At 35.0% G+C, this 16,246-nt stretch overlaps 1 protein-coding gene across 1 annotated transcript; it reads right to left on the bottom strand.

The window, feature by feature from the left end:
* Window positions 1-227: 227 nt before the first annotated feature.
* LOC149841075 (membrane-anchored ubiquitin-fold protein 3-like) lies at window positions 228-6,448 on the bottom strand. Its single transcript, XM_090003577.1, has 3 exons — window positions 5,971-6,448; window positions 1,953-2,123; window positions 228-708 (listed from the first exon to the last, which is right to left on the bottom strand). The coding sequence occupies exons 1-3, from the start codon at window positions 6,098-6,100 to the stop codon at window positions 656-658; spliced, it is 354 nt and encodes a 117-aa protein (XP_089859703.1). The 5' UTR covers window positions 6,101-6,448; the 3' UTR covers window positions 228-655.
* Window positions 6,449-16,246: the final 9,798 nt, after the last annotated feature.

The following is a 16,246-nucleotide window of genomic DNA, read 5'->3' as shown; positions in this document are numbered from 1 at the left end:
GCAAAGTTGATTTCTTACGTATTTGACTTCTTTTCAATCAAAGTATTGCCCAGATGGTTTGGCCCAAAACGAGTAAGAAAAATCACAATACAGTTGATTAAACAAACAAGAACAAATCGTAGGCTTTCAAAGAACTAATGAAGAATCCTGGCACCGCAACACAGCATTTACAGATTGACAACTTAAACATGAAGCAGAAAACAAGCAGAAAATCCTAATGGAGAGAATTTTAGTACATGTCAAACACTGAAAAGAATTTGGCTGAAAGGCATGGCCCATCTTCATGGAATTCTGATGCCTCAATTGAAACAGCTCTTGCTTACCAAAAAAGAATAAAACCCATCATCTAGAGTTCGACCACCCAACAGCCACTTCTAGTTCACAGTAGGCAAGAAACCAATAAGCATTCCATCAGATAATGGGGGTTCATCTAGAAAGTGTGGTCTCCCCAAAGAACAGTACAAGACCCAACGAAAGAACGTAAAACTGAAAAACCCCAGTTACTACAACAAATGAACCCCTCAGCAATGCTGCCAGCCATACACAGAATCAAATGCAAAGGCAATAATACACTGGCAAGGCAGCACTGATTGAATACCAGCAAGACTATAAAAGTTAACCAGCTCAAAATGGTGGATCATTCTGTAATTTGTAATCACAGAATCGAGCAGGAACATCTGTTCTTTTGAGAATCAGCATGTGGCTTCTCTGCATCCAAAGTAATACAGGCATTAGTATTGGTATTACAGTTGTACCTCTGATTAGTTGATATTGTTCCAAAAAACATACAAGTTGAAGCTCGCTGCAACAAATGTTCCAAAGAGTCACATGCAATGCTAAAGCCACCAATATGATCCACCCCTCCACAAAGTAAAGGTGCGGTATTTTCTTCAGCCATTGCTTGATAGGTTACAATGAGCAGGAGGATGAATCACAGTTTAGTTTTCCAAATACCACAAATTTCCGGTTCCTAACCTTGCTCTCCACACACACACACACACTTCCATTGCTATCAAGTTTGTGTGGATGCACACTTATTCATGGAATCCTCATAGAACTTTACCACTGCTAAAATCAGTTTAATGCTTTTAACCTCAAGAGACCATCCCAGGGGTCAACCTTGAGGTATCACACTATTTCCCAAGATTTACTGCCCTTTTGAGGGCACAATTCAGGCGTGAAACTAGAAAAACATATGCATGCATGCATTCAAGCCTTTCTGACCACCAGATGTCCACAAAAATATTTCATTCCTATGCAGATAGAAAAGCTTATAAGAATCAGCTCCCAAATCAATGAAATGTCAATCAGCAAAAAGAACAGTCAGATTTATTGTTTGTTTGGTTTCCTGATTTTTTTTTTGTTTATTATTTCTCTATGAAAGGAATAGCAAAAGAATTGAATAAGGCATCGATACAGCAGGGTTGCAAGCTTTTTTGCAAAAGCTACACAAGGAAGCTTCTAAAGCAGATCCCAGTTCCTGTATTAGACAAACCCAAGGCTTCTTGAATCTGGACTGAAAGGCAAGCACAACAAATGAATAACCATTACTCCAAATTGAAGTGAACTAGGAAATGTTGCTATCAATCCTTTTCATTTTCTTCTGTCTTCTACGTTAGACAGATACCCCGTTTCCATCCTGTACCTCTTAAATGCCATTCTCTCAATGGAAAACTCAAACAACCATCTGTGTCCCATATACTCCAGCCAATTCCGTGTCATCCAGCCACAGTCGCTAATTGGGTGTCTGTTCTAAACTTGATTTTGTTGAGATAATTTTTTATAGAGACACTAAAAAGTTAATGCAACAGTCCTTCCAATGTAGCTAAGCAAAAAAAGGGAGAGGGAGAGAGAGGTCACATATATAATCAAAACAATATCACTGTATGATCAGTGATGGATGCAAACCAATATGGAAGTTGCAATAATGACTAGGTCCTTGTCTACATTACCGTTGTTTCTATCCAATACAGGAGGCCTCACAACAACATGCATAGTGATGATGCCACCAGGAAGCTCCCCAACTGGTACCCTGGACTCAGCAAGAGTTTTGTTGTTCTCCAATATTTTACCCGCATTTATGAGCTTAATGTCATTGATTGATTTTGGCGCATTGTCCTTATCTATCAAAAATTAGATGTTTTGGAACTATTAAATTCATCATTAACCAAATAAAAAGTACTTTTCAATCATCAGGCAACAATTTTACAGGAAGTAAAATAATGATTCTAACACCTGAAATTAACATTATAAATAATCATTCTATTTGAAAAGAAGTTAATCCCCTCCAGAAGATTGTTATTTGATAAACGAGCTCAATCATGTTTTTTAATGGAAATAAACAAGCTCAATCTTAAATGTAGAACACAAGAAAATATAACTGTAAATGTACTCAAAGTTTAAACTGAACTGGACTGAAATGTTGTCTATCATCTAAGCCATGCACTACCAAGATATAGAAATAGCTAAATCAAGCAAAACTGGAACATATGCACATAAATATAGAGTGGAAAAAAATACTAGCAATTAAACCAGAAAATCACATGTAACATGGAGAAATGCTTCGTAAACAAGATAGAGCATCACAATGTTCCTCAGCTAAGATGTAATCAAGCAGTTGAAGACAACAATTTGATACTTGGAACCCAATCTCATTCTATAGGTGCAGATGGGTCATGTAGCTAACCAAAACAAGCATGGCAATATTCTCACATATATGGAAGAATATTTATGGGGTCTATGTTATATGCTAACAACAAAAACAAAAACAAAAAAAATTGGTGGCATTTATTTTCAAAACTTCCGTACATCCAAGGGGTTCTTTACATTTAAATCATTTCTTAAGGAACACTTAAATGGTAAACAAAATTATCCAATATTTCCATAAATCAAGTTGAGCAATTGAAAAAAATTTCAAGATGGTGCATGAATCGGTTGATTAAAATGCTTTCAAACAAGCACCATAGAAACATGTTGACATGAGATATTTGCACAATTAATGAAGCAAAGGAGAAAGTTAAATATGAGTAGTTTAGCCTCATTAGAAAAAAACTAGTACAAGAGGGATTTACAAAAAGATTAAGGACTTACCATAATTTTCTGGAAACTTTTATCCATCTAAAAGAAGAATAGGACCTAAAACAAATATTTTCTTAAGTCAATAAAAGGGGGAAAAAGGATTCACTTGTTTTTTTCAAATTGACTTAAGAAAAAAAAAATATTAGTATGTATCAGGTCCTATACTTATTTTGCAATGACATACGTCTTTCACAGATGAATAAAATAGCACTAAAATTCTCTTTAAATTTTCATCATTCCCTTCCTGCTACATCTTCCATTTGGTTGAGGAGTTTCAACATTGCACTAGAAGTGCTCTTCTATTGGCTTCATCATGAGTCTATCATAGCCAGGGAAAAGGAGGAGGATGCAAAAGAGGTAGTACTAAAAATTTGCCTAATTAGGCTCCTAGAATTCATTATTACATTTCAGGCATTTATTCACTTATTGGAAGCCTAGTATGCATCTAATTACAGGAAATCATCTACTGACAATCGAACCATTATTATTATTATTTTTATGATGAGGAACCCTCTTCGAAGCGAAGAAAACCCTGGGTGGGGCCCCACAACCACCCTGCCTTACGTGGCCCACCTCTTAAAACTACAGACACACCTGTGTGCCAGTAGAGGTTTGATCCGGTGCCTTCATCTCAGCAGCCTCACAACCACCCTGCTGGCCACGCGGGCGAACCATTATAACTCAGATAACAGTATGAGGACCTTGAAATGGTTGTAGAAAAATAGGAGGATCACTATCATTATACCTCTTAAAGAGTAAGTAATCAGTATCCCCACAGAGAAATTTCTGTAAGCAGAATGACCCTGATGAATGATGTCAAACTCATCACAAACAGTAAACTAAGCACCATTCTCCAATGGTCCTATTATATAATGCACCAACCAGCATGCTCTAAGATACACCTCAGTGGCAAGATCAGTGATTGTGCATTCTCTTTGTCTGATAACTGAGAAAATATAAGGAGATAAGGTCTGAAGAGGCAGAAACAACCCGACATCCATCTAATAGAGCACTCCTTTAACATTCCCATCAGCTATGGAGATAATGCCTTAAGAGCATCAAGGGGTAAGGCCTAACCCTTCCTAAATCCAGATATGATCTCTAAACAACACCAGGTAGGCCATCAATCAATCAATAGCCCCACAAGCTCTGCCCCTTTGTTTTCTGCATATTCCATCAACTGCTACCATTTTTTTATTGGTGCTTCATTAATTTCTTCAAATCCACTACCATGTAGTCATTGGCGCCTTAGTTTCTTAATAATGGTTTGGAGGATGCAGAAAAGGCAAAAAAAAACATCTTGCTTATAGGAAGATATCAAATATTGCTGTAATTAGAAGCATGCAAGTTGCAAAGCAGGTTTACAACTTTACACCAAATTGTCCACACCTCATTTGTCATGCATATACGATAACCTACCATTCAGGATTTTGTCTTCTCTTTCTTTTTACTAGATTTTCATCAGAACACAATAGATTACTGCAGTGATGCAGCCAAATTATGTACTTCGTGAAATTGTTGTAATATTTGTCTTTGTCAAGATATTATGGTCATTTTACTTTGTCACCACTTAAGGTTAGAAGTTATGCACAATGAAATTGTTTTTCGGTCATGCCACATATGAGTGGCAAGTTGTAGTTGTGGTTAACATTTGTATCTTATGTGTAATTACCCTTTTACTGGTTTTTTATATAAATGAAGATTCTTAGTTGCCGCCCCTCACCTATGAGAGAAGTTTGGGGCTCTTGGCTGCATGTATTTCTTCTGCACTCTGATTTTCAATTCCTTCTCATTCTTCTCTTTCTTTCCTACCTACCTTCATGATTCCCTTCCAACCTCTTCACTTGTTTCCCTCTCCTTCAAGGTGAAACTAAGACACCATGTCAGACACTCATGTGAAAAAATCCCAAGGCATAAAGCATGCACCTAAAGGCAAAAGCTCATCCCACATGCCTATGGTAACAACTCAGTTGACAATGCACCTTAGTTCAAAGGGTATGCCTGGTTTAAACATCATATATTCTGTGTGTGCATGTGTATGTGTTTCCTTTCTTTTTCCTTTCCTTTTTTTTTCTGTGTATGTGTGTGTGCGAGCGTGTGAAAGTGTTGGCGTTCTGGGAGTGTGTGCTGACTGAGGCACTTTGTATGATCCATCAAAAATATCAGCAAAGAGATCCTACACTTGAAAGAACTTGTAAAGTAGAAGACATGCTCACCTACAATCTTAAAATCTAATAAACAAAATCTGTTGATAGTTTCTGTTGACAGTTACCCAATGATACATATAAGAAACATCATGAATGCCATAACATAGTAATTGGAACAGTAAAACATAAAAACTACAAACACAAGGAGCAACATGCCCATATCAGTTAATTACTTGTAATCAAAGAAAGAGTCATCAAACAGATAACACGGCAACCACTTCTAATAGTTAAATCAACCGAATAAAATCTTATTGAGTTCATTGCTTAATTTTATGCCAATTAGCTCTCCAATAATGAACAAGTATCAGATACAGAACAACGGACCAGTCGGGATTGGTATCTCCTAGATTAATCCCAATAAATTTAAAAAATCATCAACGAAGACGGGGCACTAAGAATTACCGCACCAAACCAATAAGAATTCATATCCTTTCAGATAAACCAAAACATAGAACAGAAAAAATTGCAGCAAACCATTCTTTTCTTACAAGATGCAAAAAAAAAACATGGATTCTCATATATTAAAATGAACAAGAAAAATTCATCAAACATATGGACGAAAAGAACCCAATCTCAAATCGGTAAAATATAACACAGCTTTAAAATAACATATGGATCCAGAAATTTGAAAACCATATAAATCAACACTAAAATTATGAAAATCAAGAGGGGAAAAGCCATCTACCCTGCGGCCATATACTGAGAATGATTTCTTTAAGAGAACCAATTGTGGTGGCAGGGGAATACTTGTTAGGACCAATGTCCGAGCCATCGTAGAGCCTGAATTTGAGCTCAACCAATTCTTCGCCTGCCATTAAAGATCTTCAAAGCGGGAATCCACGAAAACCAACATCAAATCTCAACACCCTCTATACCAGAATCAATCGAATTTCACAAGATACAGATCGGAAACCATGATTCTCAACATGGGTATCTAGCAAAGCCCATTTCTCGAAGGCCTTCCCTACAGGTACAGGGGAGGAGAAAATCCAACTCAGTGGGAATCGAAACGGAGGAAAAGGGATGAAGCTATCAATAACGAAAAGACCGAGGCAATGATTAGGCCTTCGTCGTCCCTTGCTGCACTGCAGCGTTACGTAACAGCCACGACCTTTTCCCACATTCTTCTTCTTTCTTTTTCTCGAATAATCGTCAAACAAGCCAAAAATTCTTCCACACCAACATAATGTTTTTAATACAATTTCATGGCAATAAAATAACAATAACCCTTTTTTTTATTTTGGGTCTTTGGGTTATATTATCCCTCAAATCTTAACATGGGACAGATTTAGTATTTGACTTGCTTAAAATGACAAATAAAAAAATATTGTCGTTATTTGATGGAAGTTCTTGGCAAAAGGAAGATCTCGCAATATTTTGAAATTTTTGGTTTATAAAATTTAGACATATATAAAAACATAACAAAGATGTAAATATAAAGGATATAATTTACATATAGGCATCTAATGCATGGTAAATTTATGCTTAGCCATGTCAGTTTTCAAACATTCAGGAAAAATGTCTACTTTTTTTAGAAATTGCTTAGGTTACTTTTTAAAATTGAAAAATAAAAAGGTTAAAAGTGTTATTTTAAATAGTTAATTATAGTTCTTTAGACAGAAAAGATCATAAGAGTTAATTAGAGTGAGGTGTCATGAAGAAATAACTCAAGAGGTCATCTAATCAATCTCTTAAAGAAGCAAGTTTTACCATAAATATCAAAAATTGAAACGACTAAAACGTAAATGTGTCATGTTAGATTCTTGTTGTAATTTGTCCAAAGATAAATATGATATAAATAATATCAAAAACACCACAAATTTGTTTTAGCGCATTCTATCATGATAAAAATGTGATATGTTCAAAATAAGTGATGTTTTGAAAGTTATTATGTTGAAAACATACCAACCTCTAAAAATATCTTAACAAAAGCATAATATTTACAAAATATCAACGATTCCTCTTAGGCAAAATTCCCATACTGCAAGGTTGGATTTGTTAAAGTAGATAGTCAACAGAGCCATGGGTTGCATGGCTTAGGCCACTAAGAATCCTCATGTGTACGACTAAAATGGGACCATTTTAGCTAAGTACAGTATTAAATATTTCTCTAAATAAAATATTGTCATGTTCACTTTCTTTATTTTTTAAAATCATGCAATATCTTTGTTTTTGTTATTTGACAGAACACGTTTAAAAAATTATTAGAGTAACTTTTATGAATTTTCATTCTCAAACTATGAGGAATTAATTTTCAAGATTTTAACTGTGTGTTCTTTTCATATATAAACTAACACAACTTAAAATCTTAGCCCAAATCTTGAGTATTCGGGAAGATATGATTTTTATAAAAAATTTATATCTCTACAGAATCATTGTTAATATAAAATTATTATATCGACTTGCAGAAACATATCTTTTAAACCATGACTCAACTGAGTTTAGGATTTAAACCAGCATTACTTCCATATGACAGGAACATCTCCACAATTTTACATAAATTATGGGTTCATGGTTTGGGAGAATTAAATTTATTATTATGACGGGTTGAATCAAAATACATATATCAATATGCAACTTTTTAGAAATCAAACAAAAACTTTAGAATTTTCAACAAAAACATCAAAAATATGCATCTAATAATTTTGATCTATCAAGAACACATCAGATTCATGCATATAAATATTTAATTATATTGTAGGTACATAAATATAATATATATCATAAATTTACATCCAAAATCAATCATTTTATCAAAGAGAATATGCTTTTTCAAAATCGGCTTTCAAAAAAAAGATTTTGAGTTGTTAAAACCTTTATACAATATATCTTCAGATCATACGTATATCTAGGCTTGTATATGTGTTGATACGCATTCAAGAATCATCTCATAGTTTGCTCATATAACTTAGCACCACACACAAAGTTGTAGTATACCTACTTCAAAAATGTTGAATATACCAAAAAAGTTTTATCGAAATTGTATTCACCAACCAGGTCCTTCTCTCAATTACACACCCAATGGAGCAGCCAAACCAACCTTCAAAGGAGCTCTTCTCCAAAGAAGGGCATGAGGGAGGAAGGAAGAAAGAGAGAGAAAGAGGGGTAAAGAGAGAGAGAGAGAAGGAAATAGAGAGAAAATATGAAGGTAAAACTAAGGAGTGTGTAGGAAGTGGGAGGTATACCCTTTTTTTATAATTTCGTCTAAAACTTTTAGATGAAATAAGAAAACTCTTTATATTTATATCTAATTTGGATTTTCTTAAATTAAAGACCAATTAATAAATCCTAACTAATTAAGATTCTTAAATAATAAGAAAACTATCAAACACATTAGTTAACTAGGTCGCTTAATATAATAAGAAAACTAATTAGCTAGTTCAACTTAGACTAAGTAGAGAATTTAGGAAAGTAAGTGGGGACATCCCCCCCCCCTCCCCCCCCCCCCCCCCCCCGCTTTGGATTGCCTTGGACTAGATAGAGTCCTTCCCATATGAACTCCTAGATCGAGGAGGGACCCACATAGAGGGGTGTCCCACCCTATGGGTTAAGTTTTAATAATCTAATCCAAATTAAATTCCAAGTTGGAATTCAATCCAAATTAAAATTAAATCCTAAATTAAAATTAAATTCAAATTTAAATTAAATTCTAAATTCAAATTTAAATTAAATCTAAATTAAAATTCAACCCAAATTTGAGATATAAATTTTATTTTTATTTATCAAAATTATAAAAAATTATCAAGTGTTACACTAACAGTTTCAAAACATATTACCTACAAAATGATATAAGTCTTTTGCATAAAATTTACCATATTTAGAATTTAGCAACGATATTGGTTGCAAATTCTTAATCATATATTTATGTGCACTATAAGACGTTAAGGTAAAATGAACATTATGCTTGGCATAATATATAATATATATTATTTAACAAGTAATGATACAACATAAATTATGATTGACAAATAGAAATTATCTAAGGATGTATCTTATGACCAACATAATAGAATGCAAGATTTATATTTTTTGCAAAGCCAACCATTGCAACTTGCTTTGTACGTGATAAGAATAAAGAATATAGAAACACTGATTCTACTCATCAAAGGTAAGTCATTATGTTTCAAATTCACATAGGATATAATAGTAGATATATACATCAGCACATGAAGCATGTTCGTACCCAAAGGTTCAGTGTCAAATTGTTTTTTATTACATTATCTACTAGTTTCACCAATTGAAGTTAATTCCTTGATGTTTGAGGTGGCGAAGCAGCCCAGAGTATTATTATTTTTACTAAAGTGAACCGATAATGATTATGTTTGACTTATAAAATGTGAATAATAAAGAGTCTCATGTTTACCTTTTTGATATGAATATCATATAGAGCGGTTAATCACCCATTTATACAGAGAATAACACAGCCGAACATAAAGTTGTTTATAAGAAGTATGAGCACTTAGAAAGATATCTATGAGAAGAATGAGTTTTCAAATAATCTTGCATGTTACTTTTATAATCGCGAGTTGCTAAGAATATTCGAGGTGTCATCTCTTACTACTGAACAATGAAAGTTTTTTTTTTAAAGTCATTGAGATGAAAATTATTAGCACCATTTTTTCTCTACATGTTTCTTTTTCTACTGCTTTGTTTCTTTTTCCTCCTTTCAATAGCAACCCTGAGCATCATCAACAATAAAATGCCTTAATTGCCTTCAAACTCATAACCCTCGCAACCACCCCAATGGACACGCTGGTGACCCTTGCTGTATTTTTTTTACCTTTTTTCGAAAGACAGACTGGGTTAGGCAGACGTCCACCAGTTATTATTCAACGTAGCACTGGGGTTTGACGTGCCCTGACAGTTTCTGCCCACGACTTAGAGCCCAAGTTGATAAAAAAGATATATGGGTGATGTAAAACTCTTAATTGATAAAGAAGTTTCAGAACAAGTTGGAGAATTGGAGTGGGTGTGTTCTTTCGATGGTGGGAATACCGATTTTGATAAAATCTGTGTTTGCTTCATTTCCAATTCCAATCTATTGGATGTCATGCTTCCTCTTATTCTATGATTTACCAAATGGAGAAGATTATAAATCGGTTTTATGGTTTGATTCAGATTCAACGCATCATGTTCATCTGCTAGCATGAAATATAGTGTGTCGTACAAGGGAAGAGGGTGGTCTGTGTATTAAGGCACTTCGTGATCATAATGAAGCATGTCTTTCGAAACAAGGTTGGGCGTCTCTCCAACATCACGAGAGTCCTTCAGTTCGCCTTGTTCACAACAAATACCTTCATGTTTTATCCGTGAGGTATCCTAAGTTCTCTTTGAAAGGGTCACATGGGTGGAGGAGTCTATGCAGTGGCCTTCTAGATATCAAAATAAACTTCACTTTGATCATCAGAAGTGGTCAACAAACTTCGTTTTGGATTGATCCATGGGTCAATGGCTCTCTTTTGATTGTATATCTTGAAAGTTCAATCACTAGGTCGGTTCTGCAATACCTGCACCCTGTCTATTGATGACATGCTATGTGATCATGATGAACTTGCTGTCAAATTACCAGAAACCGTTCAGAGGTTTATCTGGGCATCAGACATTCGCTTGAAGGAGATGGTTTGTTCCCCTGATGTTCAGGACAGAAACGTGTGGAAAGGGTCTATTGAGTTTGGCACCAAAGATGCCTGGAATCACATTCAAAAGCATCATCGGCAACTGGCGTTCTATAAGCTCGTTTGGAACAAGGGATTCTACCCCCGAGTTGCTCTCACCGTATTGTTCACTCTCTACGATCGGCTGCTGACCCAAGACCGACTTCAGTGTATGGGGTTCTCTATGGCCTCCTGCTGTGTTGTGTGGAACTGAGAGCGAGTCAGTGGCCATCTTTTCATTCATTGCCCTATTGCAGCCAGCATTTGCAAACATATACATAAATTGTTTGGCAAATGGTGTATTCTTCTGATTTCCCTGGAGATGTCGTTGAAGAGATGGGGACAACAATTCTTAAGATCCAAACTCGTGCGTCGTGCTTGGGTTATTTCTTTTCAGATTGTTGTTTGGCAACTATGGAAGAACAGAAATTCTATTTGTTTTGAGGGAGCTCAATTTTCTCAACAACAGATCACTTAGAGGTGTTTGCATGATGTTAACGAATTTGCGGTAAGGTTCACAGTCCCGTCATTCGAAAGTGGAGGTTCCTTGATTACTGGACACCTCCTCCTCCTACCTCGATTCAAGTTTCTATTTATAATAGTTTCCGAAGTCAATGACATATAGGCTTTACCATCAGAGACCACTAGGGGCACTGATGAAATGGTACGGTGTGGACTCGATACACATCAATCCACGATTCAGGATCCAAACGGATCCAAACGTATGCAGAAGCTTAAATGATAGAGAGTCTAGACAAAACTCTGAGAAACGGGTATTCGAGGCCCGAGCACTGTACTTTGACAGAAATGGTTCAAATAAAAGTTGTGCGCAACTCGCATAACTTTTCAACGAATCTAAAAACACCAAATTCAGAGCAGGAATGTCCATTCCACGGACTCGGAACTGCTAAATAAATCCAACACAGACTATCGAATTCCACGGATAAACTGTTCGAAGGGGTTTTCGACCCCTCAAACGATAGAGTTTGATGAAATTTACAACTGAGCAATCGAAGGTCAGGTCCAGACCTTTCCAAAACACTAAAAAACAGAATTTTCTGAGTTTTCTACAACCCTCTACAAATTTTTGAATTTTTGAAATGATATAAAATATTGTCAAGGAATTAACACTTTAGATATACGACATCAACAGAGAGATTGATATTTTTGCTGAACAAAGATAATGATTTATTAAAAACTCAAAACATGAAAGATGTAGGTCTAAATCCTATCTTTCTACATAATAAAAAATAAATAAATTTCATGCAGGGAATCTTTAGATAACAAGAAAATACCAAACACAACTACGATGGTTCTGTAACAGGATTGTAACAGTGGACTTCCATCAGTTCAACACCTTGACAGTCACTTTCAGAGGTTCAAATGAATGAATAACAAAAAACTTTCAACTACAAAGTTATAGGAAATCGTTTTAGCTCTCTGAGAAGCTAAAGAATGCTAAAATCTGATTAGTAATGAGTTCAATACAAATGTTTATTCAGAGACACCTCTGTCAACTCGTAACAAAAGTTTGGTCTTTTGACAGGGTCCGAGTTTCATTCACACACATCCATATTTCAAGAAAACTCAAGATCAATAGAGATAAATCATAACATGAAAACACTTCTAACATGCATTCGCAATTCTCTAATGATCTAATACAACTTAGCAACGATAAATCATGAACAATCGCAAAATAAATGCGAATATGAGTGCCAAAGAACTAAAATGAAGAACCAATGGTGATATCTAGGTTGAGATCGATAATGACCGTCGTTGGGAAGCAACCGATGCCACAAGATGAACCACAAACAGTAGGGATGGAATCTCAGCCACCACGAATAACCTCAACACAACCACAACATAATGAACCCTCTCACAAGTTCTACTTCTATACTCACAAGATAACACGTTTCTTCCTTTCTTACCAAAGCACCACCTCAAAAGTTTCTCACAAGCACTCTCCAGCCACCACCAAAACTCATGATTTTTTCAAAGAGAAGGAGTCTCCCTCCTCTTGGTCGACCTCTCCAATTAAAAGCATTTTGGCTTGGGAAGGGCCACAATAAAGAGACCATGGGCCTTCCCAAGCCTTGCACCAAAAACGAGCATGCAAGGCATCATTTTTTGCCAAGAGCAAATAAATATCCAACAACCCATTTTTTTTACTTTGGACTGGTCAACAAGATTTAAATAAGGTCCAAGATGGACCACACTCATGTGGCGTCGACTAAGATCCCTCATTGAATACGAATTTTGATCCAGATCCGGATCATGAAGTTAAATGGATCCTGCACCAACACATTAGAGAAGCGAATATGCGAAAAATAAAAAACTACCCTTGGACCCCATACACCCTCTAGTACCAAAAAAAAAAACCTACAGGGTACCAGAACTATTCGGATCTGTAGAATCCTGCTCCTAAAAAATAAAAAATAAAAAAGATTACATGACACGACAATTGTTGAAACAAAGTCTAAAATACGATTCCACAATAGAATCAAGACAATAAAAGGAGCACGACGAGCATCGGCTAATTGAGAGATCCACAAGGACTAGGGACGTTCTGCAAGCGTGTGGATCACCTTGAGTAGCGGTGTCCGGAATGGGTCTAGAGATTTGGATTGGGATCCAAATCCGCTCCTGTCTTTGGATGCTCTGCATCATGCACCTTCTTAAAGCTGAATGCCTCAAAGATGATGCTCTTTTATGTGATAGGGACTGGAATAGTTGGGGAACTATTCTTCAAGGTCTGGCGCAATGGTCGACCGTGTTGATCACTACATCACGCTCCGATCAAGTGAGACAATTGATCGCAGGGTTGTAAGGAAGAGGAAGGCCCTCACACAGGTTACGATATTTGCTTTCAATTCTGTTTTTGTTTAACAAAGTTAAGGTTCATTTTATTCCCAAGTGTGAGAATAAGATAGCTCGTCATGGCTAGTATTGCTTCCATTGCGTCAGGCAGATTCTGGCTTGACATGGCTCTTGATTGGAGCCCCCCAGTGTAATATTTGTTTAAATGCTTCTTGTTGTTTGTTGTTTGATTAATACATCTGGTACGGGTCTGCCTAACCCCAGTTTTAATTTTCTTTTATCTTAATTGAGGACTAATGGTAATTTAGACCTATGATTTGATACAAGTGTAATTGAACATATATTGAAGAGGTCTCAATGAGTAAAGGGTTAAGAAGACTATATCATCATTAACTGTTTGAGGTAAATTTATTATTTTACTTTTTTATACTTAAATATTTATTTTATTATTTAAATATTACACATAATTTGATAAGTGATTTATTGTTAAAGAAAAAGATAAACAAATGGTTGATGTTGAAGTGGACAGTGAAGACGATAAAGAGACATAGGATAAAGATGAAGAAAAACCAATTTATATGGATGACTCAGATGATGATGACATTGATGATAATGATACACAAGAGGAGCTTGATGAAACTTAGTTTACAACATAGGGCTATAGACAATTGTGATATGAGTTTTTGGATTTTTATTTTTCATTACTTCTATGGATGCTGATTGTTATGCATCAATAACATTAACCGTGTGGAATGTGAATTGTTGCACTTTCAATTTATAAAAAGTGCATTGATTATTATGTTTTTTTTAAGATTGGCAAGTTGGGGTTAGGAAAAGAAAATAATGATAGTATTTAACTAATCTCTAAAAACCAATCTAGAGGTTTATCTTTCCAAATTTGGTCTCCTTAGATCACTTCGAGTTTCACTAAGCATCTAGGATTATAATTCCACTCTTTAGCCACAAAGCAAAATCTGAAGCACACTAACTACTATGTTTAATACCTCTACTTGTCAATATTTATTAGTTTATACTTTATACTATTTATTTGTTTATGTTTGATTGAAATTAGTTGTCTCTTGTTGTTTGGCTAGTGACCATATTTTCTTAGTTGCATCATTTAAATAATTGCACTATATTTGTTGCTTGAAATTCTTTTGGTAATTTATTTTATATTTTTTACTTGTTATTCAATTATTCATTGTTGATTCATAAATAATGCATTGTTTATTTATTTATTTAATTTTTGAAGATTACGCTTTATGCCTCACTTTATGAACAGGTCTTGCACCACACTAAGCTTTAACACTATTCACAACATTGCCTTTTTATTTTCTTTTTGGCTAAGACAAAGGAAAACTCCCATCTCTAACTGCACATTGGCAAACCTTTAGTTGATAAAACCCTTGAAGCCTCCCTCGCCCACCAAGAGTGTACCTAGCTTAAACCTTATGGTAAGAGATGCCTCCTATAGGTTTTAAACTTGTGACATTTGGTGAAATTCACAAATTGCAAGCAGTTATTTACTTGTGCAATATATGTTTTTCGTAATCCTTATCCGTGTGTATTGCTCTATTTACATATGATAGGTGATTCTATAAGGCTTTGTTTGGAAACTAGTGACTGAAATGAAAGTTAATGCAACTGTTAAAAACTTGGTCAAACTACCTTGGTGGTGGACGTTTGGAAACTGGTAGCTGTGATGGGTGTTTATAGATTTGGGATGGGAAGTGAGGGCTCCTCTCCTTTGTATTTACTCTCAAGAATGAAATTGATAGCTGCCAAATCCAGGAGTTGGCAGTTGCCACTTTTCCAATTGCATAAGTCCCATCCGACTACCAGTTTTCAAACGGAGCTTAAAATGAAAATAGAAACCTCCCAACAAGTCACAAAGTTGCATCTTTTGGTAGCAATTTAGTGATATTGGAAGGGTCCAATATCCCCAACTTGCCCTACAAAAAAGTTACTTTCTATTGTTTAAAATTGAGTTGTAAATATTGGCCAAGATTTTATGATATCATGATTTTAGGACGATATTTTAAGAGGCTGAAACATCAAAGAAATATCTTTAAAAGATCGTTTAATTTATCTTGATATAAAGACAAGAAAAGTTTGAACATGTTTTATATTTTTACATTTTTATGACTATATATAAGTATGTATATGTGTATTATATTCTACAAACACTTTTTCTTACCAAAAAACATTTTTGTCGCTGAGATTTTGTTGAGAACAATATTTGTAGCATTGAGTGAAAAAACAACACTATATTTATGAAAAAAGGTAAATATTGGCTACTAAGGAAGGTAAGGAACTAATGAGTATAAATCACTTCTTTCTTAAAAATTTTCAATTTTTTGTAAAATATTACTGATGTAATCCACATGGTTTGTTTAGTAAGAAACTTGTTTTGAATCATATGATTATCACAAGTAATTAGGTTTTTAAAAGGGTTAAAAAATCAACAGCTCACAATGTATCAAAATTTCG

The sequence above is a fragment of the Nuphar pumila genome, chromosome 4 (genome assembly GCF_984573655.1).
Source record: "Nuphar pumila chromosome 4, dmNupPumi1.hap1.1, whole genome shotgun sequence".
NCBI classification, from domain to species: domain Eukaryota; kingdom Viridiplantae; phylum Streptophyta; class Magnoliopsida; order Nymphaeales; family Nymphaeaceae; genus Nuphar; species Nuphar pumila.
This window is presented reverse-complemented; position numbering and strand designations above follow the sequence as displayed.